General features: G+C 46.4%; 2 protein-coding genes across 3 annotated transcripts in view; one reads left to right on the top strand and one right to left on the bottom strand.

Annotated features, from left to right (window-relative positions):
- The first annotated feature begins 430 nt into the window (after positions 1–430).
- On the top strand, positions 431–16666 carry SLC66A1 (solute carrier family 66 member 1). The gene is made up of 8 exons (XM_081923826.1): positions 431–615; positions 4912–5199; positions 6482–6611; positions 9068–9155; positions 11502–11659; positions 12518–12610; positions 15232–15417; positions 16011–16666. Exons 2-8 carry the CDS (start codon positions 5027–5029, stop codon positions 16107–16109), a joined length of 927 nt encoding a protein of 308 aa, XP_081779952.1. The 5' UTR covers positions 431–615; positions 4912–5026; the 3' UTR covers positions 16110–16666.
- Positions 16667–18518: 1852 nt separating this feature from the next.
- Positions 18519–27629, bottom strand: part of CAPZB (capping actin protein of muscle Z-line subunit beta) — a 70858-nt gene continuing 61747 nt past the window's right edge. The window contains exons 7-10 of one of the 2 annotated variants that reach the window (XM_081923844.1): positions 25834–25899; positions 22574–22650; positions 21751–21863; positions 18519–19561 (exon numbers count right to left, since the gene is read on the bottom strand). In XM_081923844.1, coding sequence (XP_081779970.1) covers positions 21761–21863; positions 22574–22650; positions 25834–25899 — 246 coding nt within the window. In that variant the 3' untranslated portion in view covers positions 18519–19561; positions 21751–21760. The remainder of the gene's footprint in view (positions 19562–21750; positions 21864–22573; positions 22651–25833; positions 25900–27629) is intronic. The other variant, XM_081923845.1, reaches the window with a different exon arrangement.

The raw sequence follows: 27629 nt of genomic DNA, 5'->3' as shown, positions 1-27629 counted from the left end.
AATTACAGTGGTACCTCGGGCTAAGTACTTAATTCGTTCTGGAGGTCCGTTCTTAACCTGAAACTGTTCTTAACCTGAAGCACCACTTTAGCTAATGGGGCCTCCCGCTGCCGCTGCACCGCTGGAGCACGATTTCTGTTCTCATCCCTGAAGCAAAGTTCTTAACCCGAGGTACTATTTCTGGGTTAGCGGCGTCTGTAACCTGCAGCGTCTGTAACCCGAGATACCACTGCATTCTAAGGCGCCGCCACAACCAAACCCCAGAGCTCCGCCCCGAGGCGCTTCCAAAACGCGGGCGGCCGGCTCTGCGCCTTCCGTGGGGCTGACTCTTTGTTCCCCCCGGCCGGGAGGCGGAGCGAGGCCCCGATTCCTCCCCCTTCGGTGGGGCGGGCTCTGCCGTCAGCTGACGCCGCCGCCGCCTCCGCCAACCCTCCCTCCGGCGCCGCAGGGGAGGAGCTGCGGCCGAGTCGGGCTGAGAACAAAACAAAGCCGCGCTCCGGGTCGGCGTCTGAACAGCCGCCAAGAGGAGCGAATCCGGTTTGGGCGCAATGGCACCCCGGGGCGCGCAGACGAGGGCCAGGAGCTAAAGCGCCTTCAGCATCTTTGGGAATCGGAGTGAGTTGAATGATTGTCCCCAGGGGAAGTAGGGTTCCTAACCCGGGGGTAGGGCACGATGTTTCCCTCCCCCGAGGTCAAACCAGGGCAGGTATTGTTTGAAAACCCTCTTTTCCTTTCCCAGCTTAATTTATTGATGCTAGCTCCATAGGTTTATCGTACTAGCCAAAGGCCAGGATGATAAAAATTCGTGATGCTAAGTACAAGATATTTATAAATTTTATATACCGCTTGATTTTTATATTTGTTTTTTAAAAAAACCTTCTCAAAAGCAGTTTCCAAAACGATAAAATTAGCACAAAAAACAATAATTTAAGGTAAAATAGCAATAGACTAAAAACAGATTAAAACTCGCATCATAATAATCTGGGGAGGCTGGCGTAAAAAATGTTTTTAGCCGGCACCGAAAAAGAGGAGTGTGAAGGCTCCTGCCTGATTTCAATGGGCAGGGAGTTCCAAAGTGCAGCCACACAAAAAGATTGAGTTATTACTATCTATCGTTATTCCTTGATGACTGTCTTGCAAATGAAATGGAAGACCACCTGGGGCTTAGGTTTATCAGGAGGCTGTTTATCAGCAAGCCCCCATCCCACCGAAGGCCTTGGGTGTGGTTCCTCCTTTCTTACAAAATAAAAAAAGCCACTCTGCCTGTGCTCAGAGGCCTTCCTGTGTCCCAGAACTGCTCCCAGGCTTGAAAAAAATAGGCAATGATTCAGCCTGGGGAAAACCTTATTATTAAATGGAGTTTGGTAGGGAGGAAATTTTTTTTGTTCTTTTTCTTTGATGGTATATTGAACGTTTTTGGATGGGTGGGAGAAGATGAATCGTGGCCCATTGCAACTGCTAATTATTACAAGTGGCTAATTATGTACAAGTGGCTTCTTTCATTTCCGGACCTCTGCAAAGGTGGAAAGCAGCGATAAACAAGAGTAACTCTGGGCATGTACTGAGTATATTCTTTGCTCACAGCCAGTTTGGAATTCGCTTCTTTGTGTTCCACCTGCTAGATCTGTCCTGGGGAAGGTCATTGTGGATGCTATTCTGGCTCCTTTTTTTCTCCAACTCTCTTTATTTTTTTGAAACAGTTACCCTATTCCTGCAGGGACCAATAGAACCTAACCCAAAAGTTCTGGCCCCTAGCTATAGCAGAGTAGATTTCCCCCACCAAATTTCCATCAGGCCAAAGCCTCAATGTCCCTTTGGGACAGTTCCTACTTGGCTACTGTGAGAGAGCAGGATACTCTCTAAATCATGGGTAGGCAAACTAAGGCCCGGGGCCCGGATCCGGCCCAATTGCCTTCTAAATCCGGCCCACGGACGGTCCGGGAATCAGTGTGTTTTTACATGAGTAGAATGTGTCCTTTTTAAAAAAATGCATCTCTGGGTTATTTGTGGGGCCTGCCTGGTGTTTTTACATGAGTAGAATATGCCCTTTTACAGTGGTACTTCGGGTTACAGATGCTTCAGGTTACAGACTCTTCAGGTTACAGACGCTTTAGGTTACAGACTCCGCTAACCCAGAAATAGTACCTCGGGTTAAGAACTTTGAGAACAGAATGAGAACGGAAATCGTGCAGTGGCAGTAGGAGGCCCCATTAGCTAAAGTGGTACCTCAGGTTAAGAACAGTTTCAGGTTAAGAACCGACCTCCGGAACAAATTAAGTTCTTAACCCGAGGTACCACTGTATTTAAAATGCATCTCTGGGTTATTGTGGGACATAGGAATTTGTTCATTCCCCCCCCCCCAAAAAAAATATAGTCCGGCCCTCACAAAGTCTGAGGGACAGTGGATCGGCCCCCTGCTGAAAAAGTTTGCTGACCCCAGCTCTAAATTCTCCAAGTGATCTTTGTCCACGAGGGCTGATGGTTTTGTGACCTCTTTTCCACCCTGCTCTGTAGAATGAAAAACAGCCTTTTGTCCTCACCTAGAACAGACCAGGGATGTGGGGCTGGGGATACTCCACTGGACTTCTTCTCAGACAAACATTTGGATAGCAAACCAGGTCACCGTGTGGTAAATACTGAAGTGGTTTGTCACCCTCTTGTTTACACACACCAAGGTGAAGCGCTCCAGAATCTGGTCTTGCCTTTGGACTCCAGTCAGAAAGTTTTGGTTTTTTTTTAAAAAAAAGCTTTTTACTTTCTTGTTTGGCTAGCAAAAAAGAAAAAAAGAAAAAATAATTCAGCTTTGGAAGACCAAACTCTCTCTCTCCCTCTCTCTCTCTCTCTCTCTCTCTCTCTCTCTCTCTCTCTCTCTCTCTCTCTGTGTGTGTGTGTGTGTGTGTGTGTCAGAATGAAAAATAAATTTTGTGCTGAAATGACGATTTCTCTGTGCCTGCAAAGCAAGAATATGTGCTGGGGTGGGCAATTCTTGCCGGCTAAAGTCCTCTCTCTTTTGCTTTGCCTGTGGGATTGTGAAAGGGTTCCCTGCTCACGAGTGTGATTCTTCCTTGAGCTGTTTTTTTAAGTATGCAAAATGCTGATGGCCCTTGTGTCAGCTGTCCAGATCCCAGAAAAAGTGCTTTGCAAGAGTAGCTGCTTTGGACAGTGCCCAGGTTAGGGAGGGGAGGGTTTGAAAGAGATGGAGGGTTTCCCTTGACATTTGGGTCCAGGCTAGTAGTTAGAGATACACTACCCCGAACTTGGAGGCTCCATTAAGTCCCAGTGGCAAATAGCTGTACAGTGGTACCTCGGGTTACATACGCTTCATGTTACATACTCTGCTAACCCAGAAATATTACCTCAGGTTAAGAGCTTTGCTTCAGGATGAGAACAGAAATCGTGCTCCAGCGGCACAGCAGCAGGAGGAGGCCCCATTAAATAAACTGGTGCTTCAGGTTAAGAACAGTTTCAGGTTAAGTACGGACCTCCGGAACGAATTAAGTACTTAACCCAAGGTACCACTGTACTGGCTTGCATCCAATGTTAAGAGTAGACCAGGAGTAGGCAACCTAAGGCCCGGGGGCTGGATTGGCTCAATTGCCTTCTCAATCCAGCCCGCAGACAGTCCGGGAATCAGCGTGTTTTTACATGAGTAGAATGTGTCCTTTTATTTAAAATGCATCTCTGGGTTATTTGTAGGGCATAGGAATTTGTTCATTTTTTCCTCCAAAATATAGTCTGGCCCACCACATGGTCTGAGGGACGGTGGACCGGCCCACGGCTGAAAAAGGTTGCTGACCTCTGGAGTAGACCAACCACACAGTTTGGCTAATTTAGGTTCATTCATTTCAGTGGGTCTGCTTAGTTGGATAAAGGTAAAGTGACCCCTGACCATTAGGTCCAGTCATGACCAACTCTGGGGTTGTGGCGCTTATCTCGCTTTATTGGCCGAGGGAGCCGGCGTACAGCTTCCGGGTCATGTGGCCAGCAGGACTAAGCCGCTTCTGGCGAACCAGAGCAGCTCACGGAAACAACATTTACCTTCCCACTGGAGTGGTACCTATTTATCTACTTGCACTTTGAGGTGCTTTTGAACTGCTAGGTTGGCAGGAGCAGGGACTGAGCAATGGGAACTCACCCCATCACAGGGATTCGAACCACCGACCTTCGGATCGGCAAGCCCTAGGCTCTGTGGTTTAACTCACAGCGCCACCCGCGTCCCTTGCTTAGTTGGATACAACCCTTTAAACTAGCCTCCCCCAACCTGATTCCCTCTAGATGTTTGTTTAGCATTCTAGGTTAAAATTATGGATTAAAATTTGTGTCTGACAAGGTTTTTCCTAAAGGGAAAAGTTTTTCGCAGGCGTCAGGAAGAATATAATTGAGACATTTGACCAATGTCAATTAGCAGGGAGTTTCAGAGTGCAGCCACGCTAAAAGACTGGTTTCCGAGCACGATTCAAAGTGTTGGTGCTGACCTTTAAAGCCCTAAATGGCCTCGGTCCTGTATACCTGAAGGAGCGTCTCCACCCCCATCGTTCAGCCCGGACACTGAGGTCCAGCTCTGAGGGCCTTCTGGCGGTTCCCTCATTGCGAGAAGTGAGGCTACAGGGAACCAGACAGAGGGCCTTCTCGGTAGTGGCGCCTGCCCTGTGGAACGCCCTCCCATCAGATGTCAAAGAGATAAAGAATTACCTGACATTCAGAAGACATCTTAAGGCAGCCCCGTTCAGGGAAGTTTTTAATATGTAATGCTGTACTGTTTTTAACACTGATTGGGAGCCGCCCAGAGTGGCTGGGGAAACTCAGCCAGATGGGCGGGGTATAAATAATAAATTATTATTATTATTATTATTATTATTATTATTATTATTATTCCTATGACACTTATTTATTTCCTTTCTTCCTTGGCAGGTTCATGGTTCGGCTATGGACAAACAATCCTGCCTCTTATGTTTCGTGTGACATCTGCGGCCTTGCCTCCCTTTCCCTAAATTCCCTAAATTGAGCCTTTGCTCAGATACGCACAATGCCAGTTCATCTGCAAATGATTGGTTCTCTGAGCATGAATTTCTCAGATTGCCCCAATGGCTCCCAGTGGGTTTGGGAGATATTCCACGAATGTGCCCAGGACGGCTGGGACATATCCAGCGTGGTGCTGGGCTTGCTCTCCATCTTCTGCTTTGCTGCGGCGGCTTTCCCGTAAGTAACAAAAAGCAAAAACAACAAACGGTTGCTTCCTCTTAGGTTGCCTGGAGAGATCATATCTCCTAATTGAAGAACTCAACAACCCACTGCTGGAATGACGGGCGAGTTTCTCATTGCTAACCAACCCTGACGCAACATAATTTTTTTTGGAGGCGTGAGTCACTTCCCGCTCGAGCAAGTCTCCTGCTGCCCTTAGGAAACTCCAAGCTTTCCTTTTCCCCACTTTCTTTGCAGTGGCAACGACAAAATCCCTCCAAATGATACACGAAGCTCATGTGGCTGGCTGCAATCTCGAGCAAGGTAGTGCGCCCTGCGCTGCAACATTTCGTTGCAGTTCTCACCTACGTTGTCTCTTAAAGTAAAGCCCAGGAAATATATCTACTTATTACTCACCAAATGGATTCCGGGCAGGTTGCGAAAACATCATTTAAAATGAAGTGCATATGTGAAGCAGCGGTCGTTACTTGCTTCAGATGTCTTGAGAAAGATCTCTCTGTGGAAAAATGGTTGCCGGCTAGGTGGCCCATTGACCCTGATATAGCAGCTCTTCTTACATTCTTAAATACATGTATATCTTTTTGCCCAGACTTTCCCTGACCCAAGATTGAAGACCCTGTCTTTATTTCTCTGAATTCCCTGAAATTTTATTTGTTTTTGTTTGCTTTTCTGCTCCCCAGAACTTAATTAACCAGGCCTTTGGTTAATTTGATTGACATCCTATGACCTTTTAAAATGTGGTGGATTTTTTTTTTTTGCGGGGGGCGTGGCGTTATTGGGTTGTTGTTCATTTCGGTTATGTATTTTGTGGTTTTTATCTTTGATAAAATCTCTGAACTGCCCTGAGACCTCCGGGTATAGGGCGGTAATATAAATTCAACAAATAAAATCAAAAATAAACAATTGTTTTGCTGTTTACACCTTGCATTTTTGTTTCAGCGATGTTCTTGCATCCTACACTTTTTTAGAGATTAAAAAACATCATGCAGTTTATGCCTACTTTTAAATAAACGAACGTAAAATAAAACCCGTAAAACTAACTAATATCAAAGTAGCAAAACAGAAGCACAGAACTATCTCTATACATAAAAAGCAATATTGTAACCGTGTGTGTATATGTGTCTGTGTGTGTCTACATGCAGACTTCTACAATCTTACTTTTTTTGGACTGGGGGCTTGGTCACCTGGAGATATCATTTGCTTGCCCTAGGTGACCAAGCAAAGCTTGACCAGCAAGCCTACTCTAACTGCTTCTTCCTCCAATGTCTCCGCTCTGCAGCCAATACTACCTGGCCTGTAAAACTGGAATTATGGACCAGGCATTATCTGTCTACTTCCTGCTGGGATGGTTGGGAGGAGACTCTTTAAACCTGATTGGGTCGTTCTTGGCTGACCAGCTACCACTACAGGTAAGAAGAGCCTTTCTGGAGCAGAGTGAACTGAACTGAAATGGATGCTCTCATCCATGTTTTGTGTGGTTTAAAATAGGACCACTCTGTTCTGCCCTGGTCAGACCTCACCTGGGAGTCCTCTGTCCAGTTCTGGGCATCCAATCTAGATCTGCATTGGCTCCCAGTACGTTTCTGAGCCCAATTCAAAGTGTTGAAAGCCCTAAATGGCCTAGGCCCAGTATACCTGAAGGAACGTCTCCACCCCCATCGTTCAGCCCGGACACTGAGATCCAGCACCGAGGGCCTTCTGGCGGTTCCCTCATTGCGAGAAGTGAGGTTACAGGGAACCAGGCAGAGGGCCTTCTCGGTAGTGGCGCCCGCCCTGTGGAATGCTCTCCCTTCAGATGTGAAGGAAATTAATAATAATAATAATAATAATAATAATAATAATAATAATAATATTTATTTATACCCACCCTCCCCAGCCAAGACCAGGCTCAGGGCGGCTAACAACCATTAATAAAAACAAGTTGATTAAAATACAATTTAAAAGATTAAGATACAACATTAAAACAATTAGGGAGCAATCTCATCATAGGAGGATAAAGGAAAAAGAAAAAGGGGGAGGGAATCAAACTGATTCTAAGCCAAAGGTCAGGTGGAACAACTCTGTCTTACAGGCCCTGCAGAAAGAGATCAGATCCCGCACGGCCCTGGTCTCAAGAGACAGAGCGTTCCACCAGGCCGGAGCCAGTGTTGAGAAGGCCCTGGCTCTGGTTGAGGCTAATCTAACTTCCTTAGGGCCCAGGACCTCTAAATAAGCAGCTATCTTATCTTTAAAAAACATCTGAAGGCAGCCCTGTTTAGGGAAGTTTTTAATATTTAACACTGTATTGTTTTTAACACTCGATTGTGAGCCGCCCTGAGTGGCTGGGGAAACTCAGCCAGATGGGTGGGGTATAAATAATAATAATAATAATAATAATAATAATAATAATAATAATAATAATAATAATTGTTGTTGTTGTTGTTGTCGTCATCATCATCCCAGTTCAAGGATATTGACCAGCTGGAATGGGTGCTGAGGAGGGTGACCCAAGAGGATGAAGGGTAGGCATAGGCTAGGTTACCAGATGTCCCCGGTTCCCAGGGACAGTCCCCGGATTTGCAGATCTGTCCCTGGACAAATTCTGTCCCCGGAATGTCCCCATATTTGCAAATCTGTCCCCGGGAAACGTGGCAACGGCAGCCTCAGCAGCCCAGAGCCAGTCTGGTAGCGCAGTTGGCTCTGGCTGGCTTCAGGAGCTGCTCACTGCTGCCGCCACTGCCGAAGGAGAACCGGGGACGTCCGGCGGTACAGATCTCCTGCCCCCTTCCCCCTTTGTTTTGACAGATCAGGGGAGGCTCAGGAGTCGTGGATGGGTGGCCGTTGCCCAGGAAGGGCGCAAGGCCCATGGTTTTTCTTCCAGGCAAGGTGCAAAGCCCTTCTTTCGCACCCTGCGAAACATAAATGCGCAGTTTTTAAAAAACTGGGCAACAGCCGCCCACCCACGACTCCTGAGCCTCCCCCGGTCTGTCACAACAAGGGGGGGGAGGGGGCAGGAGATCAGGGAAGGCTTGGGAGTCACGGGCAGGCGGCACGCCATTGCCCAGTCTTTAAAAAAACTGTGCATTTACAGTGGTGCCTCGCAAGACGAAATTAATCCGTTCCGCGATTCTCTTCGCCTAGCGGTTTTTTCGTCTTGCGAAGCAAGCCCATTGACAGCTTAGCGGATTAGCGCTACAGCTGTCAAGCGGCTTCCAGCGATCAGCTGTTAAGCGGCTTATCAGCGGAACAGCTGATAAGCGGCTTAGCGGTTTAAGAAAAGGGCAAAAAAAGCAAAAAAAAAACCCGCGGGGGGGGATGCAAGATTTTTTTCGTCTTGCGAAGCAACCCCATAGGGGAATTCGTTTTACGAAGCGCCTCCAAAACGGAAAACCCTTTCGTCTAGCGGGTTTTTCGTCTTGCGAGGCGTTCGTCTTGCGGGGCACCACTGTATGTTTTATAGGGTGCGAAAGAAGGGCATTGCACCTTTATACAATATGCATGTGTTCTTGAGCCCAGGGTCTTTTGCCTCACCATCCCCACAACTGACTCCCTGTTGCTACTCAGCTCCCCCCCCCCAAAAAAAGGGTCCCCGGATTCATTGAAAAAAATCTGGTAACCATAGCATAGGCAAACTCCAACCCTCCAGATGTTTGGGACTACAATTCCCATCATCCCTAGCTAACAGGACCAGTGGTCAGGGACTACAATTCCCATCATCCCTAGCTAACAGGACCAGTGGTCAGGGATGATGGGAATTGTAGTCCCAAACATCTGGATCACTTTGCGGAATCTGTATAGCCTGGGTGCAGAATTTTAATTCTTTTAAATTCAGAGTTGCTGTTGACAGCGCTCTCTCTCTCTCTCTCTCTCTCTCTCTCTGCCACAGGTATACACAGCCATCTATTACGTACTGGCAGACCTGCTTATGATGTCCCTCTACCTCTATTACAAAGTCAAGAACCAGAACAGAACCTGTAAGTTTCAACTCACTAACACGGACCAAGAAAAGCAGGTTTTGCAAAACATTAAACAATTGTAACTTAAAAAAAACACCAAACCCAAAACATTAGCCCTGTTTTCAGGAAATACTTTCAACACAAGTTGGGGCCCCATTTTGAGGTTTGGGGCATGCAACTTAATTCTAGTTTTTACCTCTGGGCATGTGCAGAGTTCTCTGCCCTACTTTGCCTATGGTTAAGAACGAACCAAAGTGCCAGTGCTGCAGTTTTCCTGGAATACCCTTGAAACCTTTCTACTCAATGCTCACCGACTTCCAGGGTGTGGGTGTGCGCTCTGTACATGCTCTAAGGCTCACTTAATTGGCTCCAGGGCTCAACATCTACTCTGCCACTGCATAACCACGTTCCTGTCCTATACATTTTAACTGTTATCAGTTTGTATAGTTCTATCAGTTTGTGTGATGCTTTAGAGTACAAAAGGGCAGATTGTTGTCTCAAAACACCTACAATCTAAAGTTTGGCAAGGATTCATAAATTAGAAGCCCTGGGTCAATCTTAAATCGTAATCCTTAAATCTTTCCCCACCCTTTAAAACAAAGGACTTGCCTCTCCATCTTGTTAATTTCATCAAACTTTTTTTTTTTTAACCAATCCTTCCTGTAGATCTGTTAACTCTGTGAACAACTTCCTGACTGCTGATAATGAATTTATCTCTTCCTCTTTTTTTGAAATATTTTAACACTGTGAGGCTGAAGGTCAGTGGCAGGGTGTCATTTTGAGACTGTTCCTCTGAAGGAAAATCTGTTACTGACGTCATAATTATGGGAAACCCTAAATGTACTCCCAAAAAGCCACAGTAGGGCTAAACATTACTAATAATGATTTATTATTCACTAATTGCACTTTTTTCCTCTATTGACCTCATGTAATCCCCACAACAATCCTGGGCGGTAGGTTAGGCTGAGAGGGCAAGTACTGGCCCCCAGTGACCCTAATTACTGAGGGGGCAGATTTGAACCCTCTTCTCTCCCAGGTTCTAGCAAAACAGTCTAACCACTACGCCACACTGCCTCTCATATCCCAACTTTCCTCCAAGTGTCATACGTGGTTCTCCCCTGATCCATTTTGCCCTCACGAAAACAACCCTGCAGGCTAGAATAAGCCAAGAGGCAGTGACGGGCCCAAGGTCCCCCAGCGAGCTTTGCGGCTGAGTGGGGGATTTGAACTCTGCTGTCCCAGGTCCTAGGCTGATGCTCCAAACCACTATGCCACACTGCTGAAATGTTGGGGAAATTGTCAGGCAGAAGCTTGCTGCATTGGTCCAGCTCCGAAGGCCTTCTGGTGGTTCCCTCACTGCGAAAAGTGAGGTTACGGGGAACCAGGCAGAAGAGGGCCTTCTCGGTAGTGGCACCCACCCTCCCATCAAATGTCAAGGAATAAACAACCATCTGACTTTTAGAAGACATCTGAAGGCAGCCTGTATAGAGAAGTTTTTAATGTTTGATGTTTTAGTATGTTTTTATACAGGGGTCAGCAAACTTTTCAGCAGGGGGGCGGTCCATTGTCCCTCAGACCTTGTGAGGGGCTGGACTATATTTTGGAAAAAAATAATGAACAAATTCCTATGCCCCACAAATAACCCAGAGATGCATTTTAAATTAAAGGACACATTCTACTCATGTAAAAACACCAGGAAGGCCCCACAAATAACCCAGAGATGCATTTTAAATAAAAGCACACATTCTACTCATGTAAAAACACGCTGATTCCTGGACCGTCCATGGACGGGATTTAGAAGGCAATTGGGCCACATCTGGCCCCCGGGCCTTAGGTTGCCTATCCCTGTGTTAGACGATGTGTTGTTTGTTAATATTTAGTTGTCATTGAGATATTGTCTTTGTGTTGTTATATGTAAATTGTTTTGCAATAACAATTTCAAACCCATGTTTTTATATGTCCCAGAGTGGCTGGGGCAACCCAGCCAGATGGGCAGCGTACAAATAATAATTTTATTATTATTACTTCGGGAAACTTTTTTTAAAAAAGATTTTTATTAAAGTTTCAAAAATTTTATAAAAACAAAACAAAACAATAATACAAACAGACAAAAGTAAAAACAAGTTTAATTTCAATCCCTTATTTTCTTATAACTTACTTCCCCGACTTCCTCATACCTCCCCTTTCTGTATTCCAGTTTCTAATTTATTAATTCAGCAAATCCTTTCCCTTAATTTTAATTTAATTTTTGGCTACTTCGGGAAACTTTTTAAGGAGGTTTCCCATCCCTTTGTTCACACGCCCCTTCCTCTCTGGCCAGTTTTCTGCCTTATCCTAAACCAATTTCTCTCTTTCCCTCCTCAGTCTCCGCTTCAATCAATGCCGCTTTTGCGTTCCTCATTGTGGGAACGGTGTCTGTGACCTCCTTCCTGGACAGACCCTCCTCTCTTCCCAGAGACGACACTGCGTCCTTCAGAGGGAGGATGCTTCTCTCGTCCGCAGAAGATCGTACTGGGTGGGAGGTATGCTTGTTTATTTGTTTCACCTTAAGATTGGAAGCTGGAGGTCATGTGAGGCGCAGGGCAGGCCTGGTGCTCAGGTTTCTGTTGGAAGAAACCCCTCCCAATTTATGACATAGTTACGACAAATGTATGATGTTTCACTAAGGGTGTTATGGGTAATTTGGAAAACCTATAAAAAGGGGGGGACGCGGGTGGCGCTGTGGTCTAAACCACAGAGCCTAGGGCATGCTGATCAGAAGGTCGGCGGTTCAAATCCCTGCAAACCACAGAGCCTAGGGCTTGCCGATCAGAAGGTCGGTGGTTCGAATCCCTGCAATGGGGTGAGCTCCCGTTGCTCGGTCCCTGCTCCTGCCAACCTAGCAGTTCGAAAGCACATCAAAGTGCAAGTAGATAAATAGGTACCGCTCCAGCGGGAAGGTAAACGGCGTTTCCGTGTGCTGCTCTGGTTCGCCAGAAGCGGCTTAGTCATCCTGGCCACATGACCCGGAAGCTGTACGCTGGCTCCCTCGGCCAATAAAGCGAGATGAGCGCCGCAACCCCAGAGTTGTCCATGACTGGACCTAATGGTCACGGGTGGGCACCAGGGGGAAAAGGCTTTGGCACTCCCACCTGCCAATGGACCCAGTCTGTTTTGACTTTACACTATTTTGGCTTTACACGCTGTTCCCAGAAAATAACCCCACTGTAAACGGAGAGCTGCCTATATTTCCTTATTCTTGAAAAACGAATAAAAAATATTTTCAAAAAATAGAGGAGGGGAGCCAGAGGGTGGCGGGCTGGTTTGGGCAGAATTAATTTTAAACCTGTTCCGTTCTTGGGCCATTTATTTATTTTTAACGGCCTCGTTTCCTTCCGCAGCCTTTCACCCAGCAAGAAATCATTGGTTTCATTATCGGGTCTGTTTCGTCTGTCCTCTACCTGCTTTCCCGGGTCCCACAGATCTACACGAATGTAAGCTGCGCTCAGGGAAATGGGGCAGGGTCTGTTTCAGTACCAGCGGCTCTTTCAGGCTGGCTTGGGAGGGAGGTTAAAGTATCTCAGTGGCAGAGCAACTGCTCTGCATGTCGAAGTTTCTGGGTTCAACTCGCAGTGGCATTTCCGGGTAGGTCCAGGAGAGACAGGGCATCTGATATCCTGGGTGGCTGCTGCCAGTCAGAGAAGATCAAGCTAATGGAGCAGTGGTCCGACTCAGTACGAGGGCAGCTGACTTTGCTTTTGTTTAAATGGGCCCTTTTCTTTGAACCATGAGGACTAGAATTTTACTTTTTAAAAAACTTTTATTGATACAGTAGTACCTTTGGTTACATACACTTCAGGTTACATACGCTTCAGGATACAGACTCCGCTAACCCAGAAATAGTGCTTCAGGTTAAGAACTTTGCTTCAGGATGAGAACAGAAATCGTGCTCTGGCAGTGCGGCAGCAGCGGGAGGCCCCATTAGCTAAAGTGGTGCTTCAGGTTAAGAACAGTTTCAGGTTAAGAACAGACCTCCGGAACGAATTAAGTACTTAACCTGAGGTACCACTGTAAATGCAATACTTACAAACACAAAACACTAAACCAACTTATTATACATAGATACATACATCTCTCAACTTAGATTACAAAAAAAGAAAGAAAACAGACAAATTAAACATACAAACATAAATTTTGACTTCCCTACACTTGTGTGTGGCTTCCTTTTTCTTTTCTTTTCGCTGTGTTATATTATTTTTGACTTGTCTCATCTTATACCCATTTCTTCTTAATTTTTTACTCTATCAGTTTCATTCATTGCATATCAATATATTAATACCAGAACAATGTTTTTTGGTGTATTCCTTCACGCATGTCCACTCCTCTATCAGTTTTTGGTCTGATTGGCTTCTTACTACTGCTGTAAGTCTTGCTGATTCTATATACAGTGGTACCTCAGGTTAAGTACTTAATTCGTTCCAGAGGTCCGTACTTAACCTGAAACTGTTCTTAACCTGAAGCACCACTTTAGCTAATGGGGCCTCCCGCTGTTGCCGCACTGCCAGAGCACGATTTCTGTTCCCATCCTGAAGCAAAGTACTTAACCCAAGGTAATATTTCTGGGTTAGTGGAGTCTGTAACCTGAAGCGTATGTAACCTGAAGCGTATGTAACCTGAGGTACCACTGTATTCACAAAATCTTATTTGCCATTCTCTTTTTGAGGGAGTTTTTTCTCCCTTCCAGTTTTTTTCCCTATAATCATTCTGGCCACAGCAGTTGCATATAAGAAAACGTTTTTCCTAGCGGCAGGAATATAGAATTTTACTTTCTTTTTAGCAGGTGGCAGAACATTCTGCTTTGCTTGCACGTGAGTTTCCATTCCCAGTAGCATCTCCAATCAAAAAGGGTTGGGCTGCTGGGGAGGGGAAAGGCCCTTCCCTGGTCTGTGGCCCTGGAGAGCTGCTGCCAGTCAGAGTAGACTGTATGGGGCTAGATGGGTGAATAGTCTGACCTGATCCAAAGCAGGCTTTGCTCATTTTCTGCAGTGGCTGTAGCTGGGTGGGAGAGAGATCACAAGTGGCCATCAGGAGCTCAGCTCAGTTCTGCTGCTAAAAACAAACTTTTTGCACCTGGTAGATCTGAAGTACAGCCTGGCTACTGGATCAGACCAATGGCTCATCTATTCCAGTTCTGACACCCAGATGCCCCAAAGGGCCTATCGCTCTTGTGATTCCCAGCATTCAGTATCTAGAGCTTTACTGCCTCCAGGCAGAGCATAGCCATCATGGCTAATAGCCGTTGATTTGAGATTCTAGTCAAAAACAAACAAACCACCAATGTAGATCTGAGAAGCCTGAAGTCTGCTTCTGTCTGCAAGATTCCAAACACATCTGCATTGTTTGCCTTAAAGGTAAAGGTAAAGGGACCCCTGACCATTAGGTCCAGTCGTGGCCGACTCTGGGGTTGCGGCACTCATCTCGCTTTATTGGCCGAGGGAGCCGGCGTACAGCTCCCAGGTCATGCGGCCAGCATGACTAAGCCACTTCTGGCGAACCAGAGCAGCGCACAGAAACGCCGTTTACCTTCCCGCTGGAGTGATACCTATTGATCTACTTCCACTTTGACGTGCTTTTGAACTGCTAGGTTGGCAGGAGCAGGGACCGAGCAACGGGAGCTCGCCCCGTCGCAGGGATTCGAACCGCTGACCTTCTGATTGGCAAGCCCTAGGCTCTGTGTTTTAACCCACAGCATCACCCTTAGATGTCCACAATTGCAACCTATTCTTCCCGACTCTCTGATAAGTGTTCCCGACTCTCTGATAGGTGTTCAGTCCCTGAAGGAATTGGCAGGTAGGGCTGGGAAAAGATTCCCTGCCAGAAAACCTTGAGAGCTGCTATTGTTGTTGTTGTTGCTAATAATAATAATAATAATAATAATAATAATAATAATAATAATAATAATTTATTTATACTGCACCCATCTGGCTGGGTTTCCCAGCCAGCTTTCTGGGCGGCTTCCAACTGAACACTAAAATACAATAACCTATTAAACATTAAAAGCTTCCCTAAACAGGGCTGCCTTGATAATTGCAATTCCTCTTAACTTACCCTGCAGTTCAAGAGGAAATCGACCGTCGGCATATCTTATTCCCTCTTCGCTCTGGTGATGCTGGGGAACACTTTGTACGGACTCAGCGTCCTGCTGAAAAACCCGGATCGGGGCCAAGCTGAAGGCAGCTACGTCATCCACCACCTCCCATGGCTGATTGGCAGTTTGGGAGTCCTGGCTCTCGACATCGTTGTATCCTTTCTTTCTCTCTCTGCCCCGACACTCCCACCCCCAGCCAGCGTTCAGATTTTTTTGCGTTTCTGCAGAGGCAAAATCCTGTGCAGATATGAGAATTCTATAGACAATGCATCATAGTGCCATATCTTTTAATTATTTACCCAGGGAATCAACTCTCTGCTTACTCAACAAAGCTTGCTGAGTGATGTTGGGCCTAAGCTACCAAACGGCTGCATGGGTAAAACTGGGATTGGGTCCACCTACGCCAGCTCAGCTCCTGGGAGAAAAGTGGGTCTACTCTGCTGCATCTTCTCTTCTGCTCCTCTGCCCTGTCTTCGTGCAAATCCAGAATTGTGATGAAACATTCCAATGGGGCTGCGTGACGACAGCATTACGTTTCTATCTATATAGGAAGATATATGCTGCTGACTTGATTTCTTTTCTCTTTTTTGCAACACCACATTTAAGTAGCAAGGGTCTTTTTAAAAAATAAAAGGATTACACAGATTAATTTGAGATGGACCAACGGTAAAATCAAGAGGCACACAATTAAAAACTAAAATTGGCTCTTCCTGCTGCAGAAACTGTCCTTAACTTCACCAATTCAGATCTCGTTTCAGTTCCTTGCCTACCGTCGGAAGAGGCTACCGTCTCTTGAAGAGAGAGAGGCTCTCCTGGGTGCTCAAGAAGAACCTCCCGAGAGCTGACAAGGCACAATTTTTAAGTGAATGAAGATGCTGTGAAGGCTTTCTCCATTCCTCTGGACTTTGGAGAGCACGCAACACAGTTAATCCTTTACTGTTGAACAGATCCTTCTCCATTTCGGGGTTGGGGCTGACTACCTCTAAACGGACAATGTTTCTATTTAAAAGGGTAGGTTGGGGAATTAATCTCACAGGTTGTAAGCTGAGGAGTGAAAATGGTGCATATATTTTTTTTTAAGTGTCTTTTGGAACTCAAGGTGCACATAGCTCCCTCTTCACAATCACAATCCAAAATAAGGAAAAATGTAATTTAATGAGATTTGGATGGGATCAAAGGGAAATCACTGCAAGTGGGGATTGGGTAAAGCTATAACTCTGGGCGTCAAAGAGTTATTTGACTTCATAAACACAGTCACAGGTGAATTCTGCCAAGACCCATCGAGGGTGAAGGGCAGAGGTCTTGTTCTGTGGCACACACATTGGGCATTCATTGTGAATAAGCGTTTTATTTGCACAGATGGATAAATATGAAAATAAACTTAACCCCCGCTTTCTAATAATGTCTGGATGCTTGGGAGATGATGAAACAGAACCGTGGACAGCCAATGAAGTTCAATGTTGGACGATTTGGGGCAGGTAAAATTCTTCACACTGCACATATTTAAAAGTGTGGAACTTGCACCCATAGGAGGCAGTCACAGCCACCAACTTGGATGACTTTGAGAGTATTGGACAAATTCTTAGAGAAGAGGGCTATCCATAAATGAGGCAGCAGTGTTTCTGGATAGCAGTTGCTGGAAATGGAGAGGGCTGCTGGTTTTATATTGGGGCATCTGGTTAGCCACTGTGAAAGCAAGATGCTGGACTAGATGGGCCAGCAATAAGTAACCAAACAAACCCCTGTGTTGCAAAGAGAACATCAGCAATGTCTAGGCAAAACAATGACCATATACATACGTAATAGACTTTACAGGATTCCTTCAAACGGTAACAAGTACAAAATTTAGCAATTCTATATTCTCCCACCATGCTGACGAAGAATTCTACAAAACAGTAGTCAATATCCGGAACAACTGTTCAGTGTTGGACATCATATTTGCTGAATACACAAAGCTTCACAGCTCGTCTTTCATCATACAAGGTTTGCTATCTCGCTTCATTTAAAGGTTTTCTGAGACTTTGAGACTAAAGATTTCATTTGGTACTTTTTATGGTTTGAAGGAATTCTATAACATATGTCTATGGTCATCGTGTTGCCTAGACATTGTTGACAGACTAGATGGGCCAGCAGATCATTCTCTTATGTTGTTAATCTTGGCCACAATCTCACTCCTCTCTTCAGTGTCGATATTTGAACAGGATAGGTTTCCTGGGGGTGTTTTAGTCAGCCTAAACTCTGGAAAGGTGAGGATGTCCCCCCCCACAAAAGGGATCCCTGACCATTAGGTCCAGTCACGAATGACTCTGATGTTGCGGCGCTCATCTCCTTACTGGCTGAGGGATCCGACGTACAGTTTCCGGGTCATGTGGCCAGCAGGACTAAGCCACTTCTGGCGAACCAGAGCAGTGCACGGAAATGCCGTTTACCTTCCCGCCAGAGTGCTACCTATTTAACTACTTGCACTTTGATGTGCTTTCGAACTGCTAGGTTGGCAGGAGCAGGGACTGAACAACAGGAGCTCACCCCGTCACAGGTTTTCAAACTGCCGACCTTCTGATCGGCAAGTCCTAGGTGCTGTGGTTTACACCACAGCGCCACCCATGTCCATAACATGTTGACTGCAAAAATGATACTAGAAAACTCTGGTTGTGAATACAGAAGTAGGTGACCTCTAGTACAACTCAAGCTAGCCCATCACTCTTCCCAGAAAATACTTCGCTGCTTTAAAATGTAGGTAGGTTGTTTAATTCGAATTGTGGAGGAAAACACCTCAAAACAATAGGAACTTTCTTCACTCTTTTAACAGAGACCTCTCTTTCCCTCCCAGCACTGCCATTCTCAGAGCTCCCTGTGGGGAGGGACGGGCTGCTAAACCACTTTGGGAACTGTAGTTCTGAGAGGGTAAAATGTGCCCCCCCCACAACTTTCAGCATCCTTAACAAAACTACAGCCATGATTGTTTCAAAGTGGTATTGTAGAACTTTAAATGCATGGTGTGAATGTGGCCAGTCTTTCAACATAGCCCAGTGTTTTTCGAATTTGGATCTCCACCTGTTGTTGGACTACAATTCCCATGATCCCTGACCACTTGTCCCGCTAGCTGGGGGTGATGGGAGTTGTAGTCCAGTAACCTTTGGGGAGAGTGCATACTAGACAGGCTATCCCTCTGACTGACTTGTTACCAGCACCACCACATGTCAAACAAACCCCCTGTAAGGAACATGCAAAAACTGTGAACTTCCCAACGCAAGTTTTCACATTTTTTTTGTGGTTTATTTTATTTTTTATTTTTAAGTATGGAGGCTCAAGTATAAGATGTAGATTCCGATTTAAGCATTACAAATAAAATAAAAATAACCGGGGAGGGGTGGGTTTAAAAAATTTTCTGCATTCCATAGAAATCAAAACAAGAGAAGGGATTGGGGGGCGGGGGGAGAGAGAAAGCACCTCACTGTCCCCATTAAGAAAGAACATCTTGCAGCCATCACCAACTCAGCAAAATTCCTCGCAGCTCAAAAAGTCGGGGGGTGGGAGGGAGAGAGTTTACTTCAGCCTTCTGCACCCCCCCTCCCGCACAGCCCCCCACCCCCAAACATACATGGAACAATTTCTTTTCCAGTTTTTCGTTTTCCTCTTTCACACACCACAGTATATAATAAAGTTTTTTTGTTGTTTGTTTTGTTTTACATTTTTTACACCAATGTAACAAAAGATGAAAAGAAAAAAGCAGAGGGAGGGGAGGGGGACGGAAGGGAGGGGAAGGGGGGGTAAGACTAACAGAATGGCCTGGTGATTTTATGCATATAGATGTTGGGGTGGGGGGACCAGGGGAAAAAAAACCAGGGCAACAAAATAAACACCACCCCCTCCCGTGGATCTTTTTCTCTCTACAGAAATGCGCTCCGCAAAGTCTCGAGAATTAAAAAAAATATGGTGCAAATTAAGCCGAGAGAGAGAGAGAGAGACTGATGAAAGTTTATACAGCTTTATTCATCCGGGGTGGGGTTAGGGAGGGGGTGGGACTTGAGACAGCACTTTGTACGTGATGTGATGGAGACGCAGACAGAAAAAATAGTGGCAGGCGGGTGGTGGGGGAGAGGAGAAAGGGAGAGGGGGAAAAGTTCTCTAAGAAAAAGGAATCTAATGAGAGCATGGCATGTCTCGTTAGCATCGTCAACGGAGCGGCAGGTTTTCTTCGTTTTCGTTTTAGCTTTGCTGCTTCTTCTTCAAAGCCTCCACCAGGTCGATCTTCAGAGCTTCTTGCTTTGATTTGTCCGCAAAAGTCTGTACAGACCTGGGGAGAGAGAGACGGAGGGTTAAAAACCAAGATTGCAGAGGGGCTGCTTGGGAAGGGGCCTTGGATTTGGGGAGAGAAGAGGCAGAAACTTATACGTTATATAGTTATGAGCCTGCTAAGAGCTCCATTTTCTGGAAGACGGCTCTTCTGGCATTCCACAGGTTCCTTGCTAATTGTGGCATCTCCCTGAAATCTGTTGAGGCCTCTTCTGGATTAATTTACATTACTGTGTAATGACTGCCAAGTGTCTTAAAAAATACAGTGGTACCTCGGGTTAAGTACTTAATTCGTTCCGGAGGTCCGTTCTTAACCTGAAACTGTTCTTAACCTGAAACACCACTTTAGCTAATGGGGCCTTCTGCTGCCGCCGTAGCACAATTTCTGTTCTCATCCTGAAGCAAAATTCTTAACTCGAGGTACTATTTCTGGGTTAGCGGTGTCTGTAACCTGAAGCGTATGTAACCTAAGGTACCACTGTAGTTGAAAGTCATAGTCCGAAGGATCTAATTTTTCCAAGTGATTCTCTTATAAACATTCCATTTTGTAAACTGCTCTGAGGTGTTGTTTTGCAATCAAGCAGTATATAAATTTCGTGACGGACTGACTGAAGAGGCTAGTAGGTTGCATGTGCCCATGCTGGCTGGGGGAGAAAGCCCTCTCATCTACTGTCATGCCCCTGTTACTCAGATAGACTAATGCTGAATGTGGAGGTTCCATGGCACCATCACTGCCGGCTGACTGATCCCCTCAATATCCTAGCAGTGAAGGAGCAGTTGGCCATTATTTTACACCTCCTTAGGTTTCCACAACTCTACTGGAAAACTACTTCCAGTCTGTTCTTTCTTTCTATATCTATCTATCTATCTATCTATCTATCTATCTATCTATCTATCTATCTATTGCTTTAGTAGACAAAATCGTTTTTCAGCAGTGATCCTGAAAGAGAAGGGAAAATTTCTCCCCAGCTGCCATCAAAACAAGCAAGGCATCTTCCTCAACGCGGCTCAAGGGGGTTTCTGTGGCATGTTAGGAGCTCAATTCGTGGAAGGTTAAGCCGGCCTGAGGTTAGTCACTGCCATGCAGCCTAAGCAGTTAGAATTCAAAGAGCAATTCTATTTCCCCTTTAAGACAGTGCGGATGAGACTGCACAGTGTTTGATTTGGGCTGGGACTCTTCGGCGAATTGTATTGTTCCTGATAGAGTCAGGGGAAGGAAGAAATGGCCATGAGTCAGACCTTGGCTTTTCTACTCCTTTCCTTGTTTTGCCTCAATCCCAAAGCTCTGTGGATTATTGCCACCGTTTGTGGTGCTGCAGAACAGCCGGCAGAATCCAACTTCCATTTTAAATCGGGGGAAAGAGTGAAAACAAGTGCCTAGACCTCAAGAAAAAGGGGGAATAGTTCAGCAGCAACCTGCAACTCAATTGGTATTCTGCAAAATTCCAAAAGAATAAAAAACAAACAATCCCCAAATTAATTTAAGTGGTGTATGCAGAATTCAGGATCTTGGGCTTCATTTTAACTTTTATAAAGCCAAGTTTCTAGTCCACAGTGCTGGTAAGAGAAGCCCAAACGTTTGTGAGCAATGCCTGCTGAAATATTGGAAGGGAGGCTTGAAGGAGGTGGTGTTTGAGCACCCCACACAGCTCCTTGCCGCCCCGTACCCCAAATCAACTGATAGGGTTTTCTGTGGAATTTCTAACAGTTACCAAATTCCACTTTTTAAAAAAGGAAGGGATGGTGTTGTTACATTTACAAAGAATTTGCTGGCATTTCTGCATGGTGTACACACAGCCCTTATGGCGTGGTTTCTCTCCCCACCCATGCACAGACTGATAAACAAAATCACACACACACACAATTCATTTTTAACATACCAAGTGCAAGAAACTCCAAAACAGTGGGCAAGTAAGAACAAATCAAGCCTTTGGAAGAAAGGGACAGTGAGAGAGAGAGAGAGAGAGAGAGAGAGAGAGAGAGAGAGAGAGAGAGAGAGAGAGAGAGAGAGAACGGGCCCTGGCATGTTCTAACTGGTTCAAGTTAGAGGTTAGGGGGTTAGTTTGTGTGAGGGCAGAGAGTGCCCCAACATGCGCTCACGGAAGGCAGGATTCGCCCGGCCAAAGTTAAGTGCTGTTTTAGTGCCAAGTGGTGCACTTTGCAGGCTGGAGGGAGGCCAAGGGGGAATACCTGGGCCGGCTTAGTTATCCGGCTGAATGTACATCTGGCGTTGGGTCAGGACTTGGGAGAGCTCCCTCTGCAACTGCTTATACTTTTGGTTGTCGGGAATAGCATCAATAGATCTAGAGAGGAGCAGGTGCGGAAATGGAAAAAGGGAAGAGAAGCAGAGGAAGTAAAAGAACAGGTCAGAAGAGTTGGAGAAACAGAAGCAGAATTGGGGGGGCGCTGGAGTTGCAGGAGAGAGAGAACACGGCAGGTAGAAATAATTGAGTGGGAGAAAAGGGGAGACAGACGACGTTGCTTTTAGGTAGCAAAGGCAGAGAGGAAGGAGTTCACCGTCAACTGATGCTTCTTTTGGTTTGGAAATCGGAGGACACACAGCTTGGGGGTGCCTGGGAATCGGCTGCTTCTAGAGTAGCTAGCTGCCAAGTCACACAGAGTGCTTCTTCACAGAGGAAGCTCTTTGTGCTACCTTGAAGCTTGCTATCTGAAACCTTTACCACATCAGTGTTGCAATTTAATTGGAGAAATGCAGCTGGGAGAGGGTGGGGATAACAGAAACCTAAGATTAGCTTAGAAGAATCTAACAGAACAGGGCACTCTTAACGGTAGGATAGAGGTGAAATTCCAGTTGGTGCTTGTAGTGGGCTTAAAATATAGGGAACCAGGGCTACATAGCATTGCTAAAATGTGCTGCAGTTCAACACATTCCTCAAAGAGAAATGTCTTTTTTTTTAATGATGGTAATAATTCACGGGAGTCAAGAGGAAGGAGGAAGGAGGAAGGGGAGGGGAGAACAACAACAACCGCAAAGTTGCAGTCCATCCCTTACCTCAGTCCATTGACAATGTCCTTCGTTTTCCCAAAATAAATCTCATTCAGCGTACTTCTGATTTTATTCTCCATGTCCTAGAAATGGGGTGGAGGAGGGGGGGAGAGAGAGAATCCACAGTCAATTCAAAGTACTAGTTTCCACCCTGGAGGAAGTGGTAGAAGCAAGATAGAGGGCCTGGAAGATGACCCCTCACAGGAACACACCTGTGAAAAACTTTCAGGTGAAAAGGAACCAGGTGATGTTTGCCGCGCCTTTCCCCTTAAAAACAGAACTGCTTTGCTCTGCGTTGCAGCATGACGCCCCCTCAGACACCCCATTGGTACACACTGAAGCCCACACCCCCATCCAAGTACAGTGGTACCTCGGGTTACATTCAGGTTACAGACTCCACTAACCCAGAAATAGTACCTCGGGTTAAGAACTTTGCTTCAGGATGAGAACAGAAATCGTGCAGCGGTGGCATAGCGGCAGCAGGAGGCCCCATTAGCTAAAGTGGTGCTTCAGGTTAAGAACAGTTTCAGGTTAAGAACGGACCTCCGGAACGAATTAAGTTCTTAACCCAAGGTACCGCTGTATTTTAAAAATAAAACCCTCCTTTTTGCCTTGTAATGGCTGGCAGGATGGATGTACAGTGGTACCTCGGGTTAAGTACTTAATTCGTTCCAGAGGTCTGTTCTTAACCTGAAACTGTACTTAACCTGAAGCACCACTTTAGCTAATGGGGCCTCCCGCTGCCGCCGCACCGCCGGAGCACGATTTTTGTTCTCATCCTGAAGCAAAGTTCTTCACCCAAGGTACTATTTCTGGGTTAGCGGAGTCTGTAACCTGAAGCATATGTAACTTGAAGCGTATGTAACCTGAGGTACTGAAATAAAAAACATTTAAACTGGCAAGGGGAAAAGGCCAATTTAAACCACAGAATCATTTTGAGGCGACAATGTTCTTAATGGGGCTTATTGCCTTCAGCAAGAAAAATAAACCCCAAAGTGGCCTGTTTAAAATAAATAAGAGAGAAGTAAGGGAACTGAAAAACAAATGCGTAGGAATAAACATTAAGGTTTTAAAACAAGAGACAGAATGTTGCAATCCCTGCCACTAGAGGGCAGCAGGCACCCACGCAAGCAAACACCCGCTGCAATACAAGTCAGGAATTGTGGGTCCATCTGCACCACACATTTAAAACAGTATCGTACCACTTTCAAGAACTGAGGCTTTCCACAAAGAAATCTGGGAGCTGTAGTCTGTTAAGGGTGCTGAGAGGTGTTAGGAGATCCCCTATTCCCCTCGCAGAGCTACAATTCCCAGCGCGGTTTAGCAATCAATCCCTCTTCCCTGGGAACTGTAGCTCTCAGCTCCCTTAAGAGGCTCCCAGGATTCCTTGGGGGACACCAGGGCAGCGGCATGAGACTGCTTTGAATGCATGGTGCAGTTGGAGCCTATACAACCTCAAAGATGAGGTTGGGTTTAAGTCTAGCTGGATCCCTACAGTCAAGCAAACAGGTGGGGTGACTGAGGATCTTTTAACTATTGAAGGCTGTGCTAGGCAGGAGAAAGAGAGGTAGACAGAGCAGTATAATGAACAGTGTTGAATCTGAACCAAGGGACCTGGATTGGAGTCTTCACTGAGCCATTTACGCCTCGGGCAAGCCTTTCTTTCTCTCCTTAACCAGCCTCCGAGGGGAATTGTGCGGGTAAAATGGGAAGGGGTGTGTGTGTAACCTGGCCAAGTGTGCCACCCCGACTCCCCCCTGATCTTTTAATATGCAAAAATGAACAAAACAGTTGGGAGTGCCAAAAAGCAACTCCTCCCCAAAATGAACAAGATGCTCTCCCGCTCCGTCTCGTTTGCCCTTTCAAGTCTGCCCCAGCCTTGGCAATCAGGATGAGGCCAAGAGATGTTCTTGTCAGGGTGTTAACAGGGTGCACTGACATTTTTGGAGAGAAAGAAGGCGCCTACTTGCCGGGCGGTGTGACCTTTAAAAGAACAGCAGCCACTGGGAGCCATATATTTTGAGATAAAGGAGGGAGGGAGGGCATGGCTGTTTTACAGGTATGATGAAGGAGCGTGCCAGGGAGAGAGTCCAAAAGGGTGCAAGTTCATCATGCCTGTAAAACAGGATCTAAGCACAAGAGCACTCTCTCCCCTCCTGTGGTCTCTAGCAAGTGGTGATGAGAAGCACTTTTGCCTCCAACTGTGCATGTAGAGCAGGGGTTGGCAGCCTGCAGCCCATGGGCCACAAGTGGCCCACAGGGGTCGTTTAAATGACCCCTGAGCTGCTCCCCAAACTGAGCTGCTCGCTCGGCGAGTCCCCACGCACTGCGATAAACTGGCACAGCGTGGAGCGGAGACTCGCTTTCGCAGCGCCGAAAACTGCGTCTGTACATGCACAGACGCCGGAAATCACATCTGCACAGACGCCGAAAATCACGTCTGTGCAGACGCGATCCAGCCCACGGAGCGATCGCCGTGGGAGTGAACTGGCCCAGGCGAGGTAAACCTTGCTGACCCCTGATGTAGAGCATAGCCTTCATAGCTAGTAGCCATCAAGAGCTTCCCCCCACCCTATTTATTTAATTTCAACAGGTCAACTCTGAGTTGAACTTAGCTGGATACAACCCAGAGTGTGGTATCTGGGTGAAAACCGGCATACTCTAAGGATCTCGTTTCTTGCTTTTTAGAAAATGGAAGTTTCTGGTCCTCAAGACTAACTTAAGGTTCATTCATTTCAACAGGTCTACCCCAAGATGACCTTTATGACCTTTGTTAGATACAACCCAAAGTGTGGGATCTGGCTGCAAACTAGCACAGCCTGAGAATCTCTCCCATTTCTTTTTTTAAAAAAATGGAAGTTACTAGCCCTCAAGACTAACTAATGTTCATTTCATCAGACCTACCCTGAAGTATAATTTAACTGGCTACAACCTCAAAAATTTAAATAAAGGACACAAAATGGTAGAATTTAAGTTTCCACAAGATACAAAAATAGCCAGCAAGGGGGCTGGGCTCTAGCTCTAGATGCGTTAGCTGAAGCCAAAATGTTCCATTTAGCCACCATATAGGAGAGCGGTAAGCAAATTGTTAAATTTGGGCTGATTTGGCCCATGGGCTGCTAGGTGCAAGACTAGTGTTGTAAGAAGGTGGATGAACTCCAGGGAGGAAATGGGGGCTTTCCACCCCACATGAAGACTCAACTTAACCGGCAGAAGAGGGCACCCTGAATCTTGACTCCCTTCCCACCCACCTTGTCAGGACCTACCTCTACCAAGCGCCCAATGTTGGCTATGTGTGGAGAGGAGTCGCTCACAGTCTCGTCTTTTTCCATCTGGAACAGGGAAGGAAGAAAGATCTGGTTAAGAGAGAGGTCAACACCACAGAGGTTACACTGGGTAGAGCTCACCTGTTTGGGAGTCTGGAAGGAGGAAGAACACTGGGGATAGAGGAGAGAAAGGGAAGGCTGCCAGGACCGGCTTGAGGACCAGAGAACAGTGGCGCCTTCACCTGGCTGTATAACAGGATTGAAACTGCTGCCGCTCCAGACTCCCTCCACCACCAAAGCCCAGCATGCTGAGCAGTTCAACAAAGCCCCAATGCTCTTCTGGCTTCAACGTGAGCCTGAGAGGCATTGGGGCTTGCTCATTGTGTAGGGCTGGGCTATGTATCTCGGCTGCCTCTTCCTCCCCTAAGGTGGGAAGCAGCAGCCAATATAACAACAACAACAACAACAACAACAACAACAACAACTTTATTACTTATACGCTGCTCATCTGGCTGGGTTTCCCCAGCCACTCTGGGCGGCTCCCAACAGAATATTAAAAATGTTTGATAAAACCTTCCCTAAACAGGTCTGCCTTCAGATGTCTTCTAAAAGCCAGATAGTTGTCCTTGACATCTGATGGAAGGGCATTCTACAGGGCAGGCGCCACTACCGAGAAGGCCCTCTGCCTGGTTCCCTGTAGCCTCGTTTCTCGCAGGGAGGGAACCACAAGAAGGCCCTTGGCGCTGGACTTCAGTGTCCGGGCTGAACGATGGAGGTGGAGATGCTCCTTCAGGTATACTGGGCCGAGGCTGTTTAGGGCTTTAAAGGTCAGCACCAACCCTTTGAATTGTACTCGGAAACGTACATAGGCATTCCAGGCATCGTGATATATCAGCATATTGTGGTATTTAGCAGCTGATATATCGCAATGTTGAAAACCAGGTACCCACCAGCCCTATTAGTAGGCGGTTCCCTAGACCAGGTGGATGGATGAAGAGCAGTATACAAATTGAATTAACAACAATAATAACAACAACTACTTAAGGAAAGGGCTGTAGCTCAGTGGTAGAGCATCTCTTTTCCATGTAGCAGGTCCCAGGTTCAATCCCTGACATCTCCAGGTAGGGTTGGAAGAGACCCTGGTCTGAATACCAGGGCAGCCACCACCAGGCAATGGGTAGTACTGCCCCCTGGGGGCAGGTGGGATTACCTACAGAGGTGCTAAGAGGCAGGGGGCGCTGAAGGTATGAATGACCACCAGACTTTAGAAAGCTGGTATCGCTGGATCAACTTCATCCATTTTGTTGCATTCATTAAACTGAACAGTTTTAACCTGGATTTTGAGTAAGTGTGCAATTCATAATTGTTGACCAATCAGAAATTTATTGTTATTTTCTTCCTTCATGGGATGTGCAAACTGCTCTTCCAAATAATGCTTTTTATGGAGGGTAGTGTAGGGGGAGGGATGCGGGTGGCGCTGTGGGTTAAACCACAGAGCCTAGGGCTTGCCGATCAGAAGGTTGGCGGTTCGAATCCCTGCCACGGGGTGAGCTCCCGTTGCTCGGTCCCTGCTCCTGCCAACCTAGCAGTTTGAAATCACGTCACAGTGCAAGTAGATAAATAGGTACTGCTCCGGCGGGAAGGTAAACGGCGTTTCTGTGCAATGCTCTGGTTCACCAGAAGTGGCTTAGTCATGCTGGCCACATGACCTGGAAGCTGTACTCCGGCTCCCTCGGCCAATAAAGCGAGATGAGCGCTGCAACCCCAGAGTCGGCCACGACTGGACTTCATGGTCA

Source organism: Podarcis melisellensis (genome assembly GCF_964234715.1).
Source record: "Podarcis melisellensis genome assembly, chromosome: 8".
In the NCBI taxonomy this organism is placed as follows: domain Eukaryota; kingdom Metazoa; phylum Chordata; class Lepidosauria; order Squamata; family Lacertidae; genus Podarcis; species Podarcis melisellensis.
This window is presented reverse-complemented; position numbering and strand designations above follow the sequence as displayed.